This window comes from Pollachius pollachius (genome assembly GCF_949987615.1).
Source record: "Pollachius pollachius genome assembly, chromosome: 3".
Classification (NCBI taxonomy): domain Eukaryota; kingdom Metazoa; phylum Chordata; class Actinopteri; order Gadiformes; family Gadidae; genus Pollachius; species Pollachius pollachius.
The window spans coordinates 12,315,201-12,324,084 of record NC_136936.1 but is presented as its reverse complement, the minus strand read 5'-3'; the positions used below and the strand labels follow the sequence as shown (position 1 = coordinate 12,324,084).

General features: G+C 47.0%; 1 protein-coding gene across 1 annotated transcript in view; it reads right to left on the bottom strand.

The window, feature by feature from the left end:
- Positions 1-7,580, bottom strand: part of mecom (MDS1 and EVI1 complex locus) — an 82,424-nt gene extending 74,844 nt beyond the window's left edge. The window contains 1 exon segment of the mRNA XM_079733654.1: positions 7,467-7,580. Coding sequence (XP_079589780.1) covers positions 7,467-7,514 — 48 coding nt within the window. The 5' untranslated portion in view covers positions 7,515-7,580.
- Between the last annotated feature and the right edge of the window lie 1,304 nt (positions 7,581-8,884).

The following is an 8,884-nucleotide window of genomic DNA, read 5'->3' as shown; positions in this document are numbered from 1 at the left end:
CCCCCCCCCCCCCCCCCCCCCCCCCCACATCAACGTGCTTGGTCTAAATCGATTTAAAGCGGAAATAATTTGAAACGCCCTGTTGATTTGAGCTCCTCTGCCATGATGATTTCATTTGATTTGTGAGATTACTTTTCCGACCAACCGCTGAGCCTTTCTAACAGGTGAATTCCACCGCCCTCCTTCCTTCCTTCCTTCCTTCCACTCATCTTTACGCCCCCTTTTAAAACAGCTCCATCTATTCTCTTCAAACCTATTGGAGCCCTGTGACCTTTGCCCTGCCAGGATGGAACCCCCAGCGGGAGGCCGTGTCACCTGGCATTGTGTCGGCCCAATACACCTTCATATGTGGGGCTGCAGCCGCCACCGCTAATGCCTGCCTTTGTCCCTAACCCTCTGCGACTCACTCCGACTTTGTTCACTGAGCTAACCTAGCTTCCACCCCCTGCTGGGAAGCCAGGGGAGAGACAGAGAAGGGGAAGAGAGGGAGGGGACTGGGAGGGGAGAGAAGAAAAGAGGGAGGCAGCGTGAAAAATAACTTTGTGGGGAACGGGAGGAAGGGAATGGGGATTGAGTTCAAACTTATGCGAGGGGGGGGGGGGGGGAGTTTTGTTTCTTCTTGACTGAGAAGAGTATAGGCCTGACATCTGTTTGGCTAACGTGTTTGTGTGTGTGTGTGAGTGTGATTTTGTGTGTGTGCATGCAATTATCTATGTGTGTGGAGGAAGGACTTCCAGATCTCCCGCACGCCTCTGTCCCCCAGTTGTTTCCCCTTTGAATGTGACTGCTACCAACACCAATACCATCTCCATCTAAAAAACACCTTCACCACCACCAAAACACAGCAGATTAGTCCAGAGGAAGGGGATTACCAATCAACTTAGAGCCTGCAAGACGGACCCCCCACCTGTTTTTCAATGGTCACCATTTTGCTCTGAGACAATGAAGTACCAGTCTCATAGAATGGGAAGCTCATCTCCCAGTGAAGACAAAGGCAGCCCCAGACACACACGCCTGCAAGCATCTATTTGTTTAACACCCCCCCGCCCCCCCCCGAAATAGGAAGCAAGGTATAAGTGGTTGCTCAGCAGGTTAAAATACGCACAATTTAATTAGAACGTTTCCAGTTGTATTCACTTGTGTGCTGTTCTTCAAAGTAAATAACTGATGACGTAATAGAAAGTACAAACATAGAAATAGCGTTCAAATTTCTATGAAAACCTCAAAACTGGTGGCTGAATCTAAAGTGATTTATGCTTCTCTATGTAAGGCTGTTGAACTCATTTCAAATTCTCTCTCTCTTCCTTCTCTCCCTTCATAAAAGAGAGAAAGCTGTGGCAGAGGCTCTAATGAGGTTGAAAAACTAGAACCCTCATAACAAAGGGGTGACCAAGGAAACCATACCATAATACTACGATACCCAATCTCAAAAATATTTAATTCAGTGACAATGATTTACTTTGTCAGTTGGCATAATATATATATATGTTTTTGAATACGATTGATCGAGTGGGAATTGGGAATGGAGCTGAAGAACTGGAGCTATGTTCTCCTTACAAGAAGTTTATTGATGGTGCTGGGGCTGTGTGTGGGTGTGTGTGTGTGTGTGTGTGTGTGTGTGTGTGTGTGTGTGTGTGTGTGTGTGTGTGTGTGTGTGTGTGGGTGGGTGTGTGTGTGTGTGTGTGAATGCGGTAAGCTGATTATAGTCGCTGACCACAGGACCGACACAAAGACTGGATTGATGAGGTGGTCTTAGCCACGGCCACAGTCCGCTTTGTCCTACGGGTCACCTAAAATTCCTCTCCTCCATCAGCTGAATAAGCCTTGACCCAGGCCTAGAACTGGTCACAAGCACAGCATCAAGTTCTACCCCCAGCACGAGGTTCAGTGTGCTGGGGGGGTGCAATGTTCAACTCGCTCGGATCCCGACCTGCAAGCCCCACTCTGCCCTCTCATCTGAACGTTCAACTGTTCCTGTGGCCCATTTACAGATGAACCGTTTCGTTTAGAATACGCTATTATTCAAAGTGACCAACAGTGAATTGTAAATACATATGTGCTTATGGAGCAGGTAGGGACGAGGCATGTCTGACTAAATACCAGCCAAAGTAATGAGGACCTACCACTGCACTCTCTGGATATCCAGAACCAAATCCCCCAGTGGCAGAACTGTTCTCAGGGGGGCTGCTGTGCATCTATACAGCGGTGCCATGACTCTCCCAGCGCGTGGTTCTCACACCGCACCCTTAAACACTCTTTCTTTTGTCTTCTTGAGAATTCATTAAGTGGCAGCGAGGCGCAGAGAGTACACTCAGGGCCGTCCCGGTTGTTGTTACGCACATTAGCCAGCCAGCGACTTAGCGCTCTTCTCGTGAGAGGGAACAGGTCCCGGGACGGTGTCTCAGCTGCCGTCGTGGTCAAGACCACACAATGCCATTGACAACTCCCCCATTCACATCCTCTTAGCGGAAAAAAAAACAGGACTTTTTCACTTTGGCTTTAAAAATACAAATGTGTGTGTGTGTGTGTGTGTGTGTGTCTGAGACATGTGTGTGTGTGTGTGTGTCCATTGAGAGTCATATGAGTGACAGAGGGGGTCCATCCCCGGCGCTGGCTTTCCAAAGCCCTGTTGTGGGCAGAGCCATCCCCGCTGACACTGGGGATGGGATGGGTGGCGAGGACCCGAGGATTAAGGGCCCTTTCTAGCCCCAAGGCCCCGAGAGTGGCTCTTTCTCTCCCGGTGACAGAGTGGTGACAGGCCGTCAGCTCAACTGGACGACAGGGTGGAGTGGGTGGGGTACGGGGAGGGCGGAGGGGTGGAGACAGTCAGTCAGAGACATCTGCATTCATTCAGGACAGCGGCTTATCCGCGCACGGAAAACACGCCCACAGGGAACGCCCACCACACACACACCCGCACGTTCACGCGCATGCACTCTCGCTTCACACACACACACACACACACACACACACACACACACACACACACACACACACACACCTCACTGTGTATTGCATATGCATGATTCAATGTACACATATGGGATGCCTTGAATGAGCACGAACTCAAACACACACACACACACACATCCCAAATGTGTGGACCATGCAGGCACAAAGGGTGACTGGGTCACACCGCACCTGCCTCCCACCAACATTTCTGTGTCACACAAATCATCACGTCTTTCCAACTCTATGTTGTACTTTGAGTTTTCCTTGGACAACGATGGATTGAACGATTGGGGAGATTGAGAGATGAAGAGAGCTATTTCTAGACGGAAAGATGGATGGACAGATAGATAGATACAGATAGATGGATTGACAGACAGACAGATAGAAACACACTGTTTGACTGACAGGAGGCCCTTTGAGCCCACCCCCATCGCTCCTCCTTCTCTTCCACTTTTTCTCTCCTCCCATCTCTCCATCCTCTCACGAGGAGGAGACTCTGGGGTGGGTTCGGGGAGACAGGCAGAGCCAAGACAGAGCCAGGGCCAGCCACCTAATCCTCTGCTCCCATTCATTTGCACTGCTAATCCCTCCGCCTCCCCCAGCACCCACCCCACCCAACGACCCCCACCCTCAGGCGGCCTCCCCAGAGCCAACGCCACCACCTCCACCACTCAAGGGGGGCACAAAAGCCCCGGGTATCCCTGTCCGGCGTTTTCCCCCTCGCGTCCCCCCTACTCCGTCCATCCTGCACCCATTCCGCCCACTGCACCTACAGTGGGAGGCACCCATCTTTCTAAAGCCCAGCTCTAAACCCCGGGACCCATAATCCCGCAGGGCTGGGAGTGTGTGGGTGAGCCCACAGGCTTATTGAGTGTTGGATAACTCTCTCTTGGACTCTCTCTCTCTCTCTCTCTCTCTCTCTCTCTCTCTCTCTCTGTGTCTCTCTCTGTGTCTCTCTGGGACACTGTCTCGCTTTCTCACTCATTCTCTCTCTCTCGGGAATCTGTCTCTCTCGGTCTCATTGTTGCTTTAATGCAATGGAGAGGACAGCGCACAAAACCAAGATTGAATTTCAATGTGTTTGACAAGTGATGTACAGAACAACGTGTGACTGGTGTACTTTTTTATTTTTTTGTATCCATTCAAAACAGGAATCTCAATATGATGTGGCCATGGTCAGACAACTGGTGGAGAAGCGGAAAATAATAGCAAATGGCAATAGGAGAATATATATTTGCTACATTGAGATTTTCCCTTCAAGTCTGTAACTTGACCAAAAGCACAATTTAAAAAGAGTCATGAATGCTCATAAACTTTATAAGATGGTACACCGAGGTTTGGATTCAGAATTGGTCGTGAATTGGAATCACTGTGTGTTTTAATGAAGGTGGTTGCATAAATTGTAAATTACACTGCTTTCTTTCATTTCAGGCTGAGGTCTCAGTGGTCAAAGAAATGCCTTTTATGAAGCAGAACAACTCCTTTAATAATTTTTTGCTAAGAGAGAAATGATTCGATGTTAACAAGCAGGTGATATTATTGTGTTTTCCATATTGACTGCCTCTGGCACAATGTATGGTCTTTTCCTAGCTCAAATGAATAAAAAACTCAATAAAGTTATGTTTTCTTAAAAACCACAGTTAAATTGATAAAATAATGATACACATTTCATTTCCATGATCATAATCCAGAACAATACTTATGGAGGTGGAAGGCAAATAAGAGTTGATCCGTGTCCGGACTTTAATGATGTCTGTGGCCAAATAAAAGCTTGATCAATCCCTCTCTAATCCTCTTCCTATTATATCACTCAATACTGTATTGCTCCCTGGACTTTTCTCCTACCTTTAGTTAAACTGAATAGCATGATGTAATACTCTCAGCCAAACATAACCAAATCAACCATCGACACTCAGCAACACACTTACATCATCATACACACACAAGTTGCTGACACACGTATTTACACACAAACTCACACTACCAATACTTTCTTTAACACAGGTAGACGTTAAAGTCAGGGGACCGTCCACAACCGTCACAACTCAACCCAACTGCCATGCCGGGGTCTGGACTTATCAGGGCCACTGCTGCCTCTCTCTCTCTCTCTCTCTCTCTCTCTCTCTCTCTCTCTCTCTCTCTCTCTCTCTCTCTCTCTCTCCCTCTCTCTCTCTCTCTCTCTCTCTCTCTCTCTCTCTCTCTCTCTCTCTCTCTCTCTCCTTATTTACAGAAGCTGTCCCTCCCATAAGTCACCATTCCTGTAATTCATAACGCATCGAGGACCCCATAAGTCACTCTTCCACTTTATGAATAAAAGCCCCCCGAATTTATAGTGATGGTGCAGAGGAGTGTTGCACCCCGCCCCAGCCCCAGCTCCACACACACCACCAACCCCACCCATCTCTACTGGTGACAACCCCCCCGACCACCCCTCCTCCTAGTCTGTCACCAACGCCGGCCTGGGCAGCTCTCAGCCCTCCATCACCCCCCCAGCATTTCCAGATGGGAGCTGCCACTTTATGGCTCCCACTGGCTGGTGACATCACCTTGCTGCGCTACGCAGAATGGATGATGGAAGCGAGCATATCTATCTTAACTCACATTCACCGAATCAATTTTTCTTTTCTTTTTTTAAGACCCTATGTGCAGTCTTATTGGCATATTGACGATTCCTCCAGCGGGAGTGTGTGTGTGTGTGTGTGTGTGTGTGTGTGCGTGTGTGTGTGTGTGTGTGTGTGTGTGTGTGTGTGTGTGTGTATATTTGTGGACAGAGGGTGGTGTGTGTTGGGGTGTGGGGGTGGCCGGTGGGAGAGTCTGGAGGAGTTAATAGCATTTACCATATTTAATGCTGCGGGATGTCATCACTGAATATCCATTCTGAATAATGTGGCATTTCATCATAAATTCTTTACAACTTATTTACTTAATGGAAAGAGTTATGTTGTGCTGTCAGGGCGGTAATTAAACACTGTGATACACTGCTGCCTCGCTGGGATACCATCCTCTGCCTCCATCTCTCTCTCTCTCTCACACACACACACACACACACACACACACACATTTACATGAACACACACACACACAAACACACACACATATAGACACACATGCACACACACACAAACACACACACACACACACACACACACACACACACACTCCAAGTTCTTAATCTTTTTAAATAGATATTATACAAAATCCCCATAAATTACTGCCGGATTAAAATTCATGAAACCCCTTTTCCCTTTATTTCCTTCTCTTGGAAAAAAAAGAAAAGAAAAACCAAGAGAGCTTGTTTAAGCGGCTGTAAATCTATCAAGGAGGGACGCGGGCTTTTTTCAATCTTATTAAAAACCACATATAGAAAAAAAAAATCATGGAAAAAAGAATTCACTTCACCGTAAAAAGAAGAATTTATACGTGAAATCTCACACGGCAGTAGATAATGAAGCAGACATGGTTTCCTGAAGAAATTGAGTGCAGGGCAGAGGAGAAAAAAATAGTTTAGTCTATGCTAAACCACTGATATTATAAACCTCTACGATGCAACAGCCCCAACAACCACCAGTCCCAAAACCAGAAACTTTTTATATTAGCACAGCATTGATGTGTTTTACCCTCTCTATATGGGATGGTTAACCCTTTGCATGCAATGTTTTGATCTTTGCATGTGTGTTATTTTCCCATTTGCATGTGATGTCTTATGCTATGGATATGTTGTTCAACCCTTTGCACACAACAGGTTTCGGATATCTCAGAGAGCAAAAAAGTGGTCACCTAATTCTTTGCTACTTGTTGAAAAACAACCTAGGGCGTTATGCATGATCCAAGTTAAACCATAGAAAGGGTTATCATTGGTTTTTAAAGGACTTAGCTCACATATCCAGTCAAGCCAAGTCAGAAAGAGGATGTTTAGGGAGCCTTAATCAGGCTGATACCCTCTACACCTGCCCCTCCCGACCGGCTGGACACTGACAAAGCCCAAGTCCTAACCTTTGACCTTGTCCTGTGACCCTGGCTTCGATTTTGTATGTTGCCTGACCAATATTTGATTGGCTGTATGGCCTCGGCTGGCTCTCTAACCTGCACGGAGATGTGATTTACAGCTTTGGATTTTAATTGAGGTAAGAGCATATATCTCAGCTCCCATCAAAAGGAGCCGAGCTAACATTACATCACTGGCCTACAAATGCCAACAACAACATTATGGTTGCTGGGCTGAATGTAGCTTAACATGACGACATGGACGGAAAAGACACTGATGTAAACTCTGCAGTATAGCTTATTAGAGTGTGTCTCTTCGCAGTCTTTACCCTAAGGCTCATATCAAAGGGTGCCAAATAAAAGACATAATTGCTTAATGGGATTTTGCCATGTTTTTTTTTCACAAGCCTTATAATCAAGGCAGAGTTGTACTAAAGTTCACCAGAAGTTGAAGGGTGAGAATCCACGATTCAAAAAGAATACATGAAAACATTGTCATAGCCCATTTCGCCGACTATCATGCGTCTTACCCGGCAGCCGTGACTTCGATTCCTGGCGCGTGGCATGTGCTTGCCCATGTACGGTCCAAAGCGCTCTCCGTTCTCCAGCCGGACCACGGACCACACGCCCAGACCGGCGCCGGGGACGCCGGACCCCCGCAGCTCAAAGTCTGGGGGCACCTGCAGGTCTTCATCCTCCTCTTCCTCCTCCTCCTCCTCCTCCTCCTCCTCGTGCATGTAGACCTCCGGGTGGCGGTAAGACGGAGGCTGCTCATCAAGGGCCGGGGTGTCGTCCCCAGACAGCAGCGGGGACGGCGGGTCATCGGCCAGGACGGAGGACGCCGCCGCCGCGGGGTCTCCGTCGGATGCGCACATCTCCTCCAGGGCGTCGGACGGGTACAGGGTGAAGTCGCTGTCGCCATCACCTTGACAACAGAGAGAACGAAAAGGTTGGATTATGAACGTGTGTTTTCATGCATTTTCTGCTCTAATGGGGTGTTTTCTGCTTTTTTGTTTTCAGCTTTGTTTCTCATCAAACGTGCAGTGTTAAGAATGATGGGACGAGAACCAATAAAAGCTAAATGTTGAATGGGAGAATGACTGGGTGGTGCGCTTACGAGTACAGCATGCCGCCACAGCGCTGGATTAACGGACATCTGTCAGTCATTAGCGGTGCAGGGACCACAAGCGCACAACACTTCTCCAACTGACCATCTATGTGTTTTAAATGCAAACTCGCACACCCCAACTTGGCATTGAGAAACATGGGGACCTATAAAAGCAACAAGGAAACAGCGCCTTCATTCAATTCAAACCGAAATGTGTCATAAATAAACACTTTATTATGCCCGTGACCTTTGTTGTACTCAAGGGACACCATTAAAAATGTTTCTGCATTATGCTATGTGCTTAAACCGGAGTCACTTTAGCAGCTACACTTATAAGTCAGGCTTTAAATACATTAAAGCGGCTGTCTGGTTTGTAAACTTGATTTCCTTTTTGGTGCATGGGCAACATGCTCACGATTCGCACACTGCTGAACAAGCCAAAGATATTTGGCCTATTATAGTATTATAGTAGTGTGTTTACACTGCATGTCAACACATGAGCAGCATGCAGCACTAAATAAGATACACAATAGAAATCGGGTACACCACAAACTTTCCCCTATCAAATGTGACCCTCCTTAACCCAATGCTAATGTTGATCTTTTTATGCTTTCATACCGGTATTTTGTTCTATTCTTAGGGAAAAGTAAAACAACAGCCACATGACTCAATAGAGAGAAAATTGGAAATGATCACTAAGCCATTATAACCAAGAAGGAAATGTTTTTTCTCCTTCAGCGATACATGTTTTCAACCTGAACAGGGGTAAGGGTGGGGTGGGGGAGGGTATCATGGTGTGTTTACGTTTCGCAAAAAAAAAAGGATTGGATGGTGGGGCGA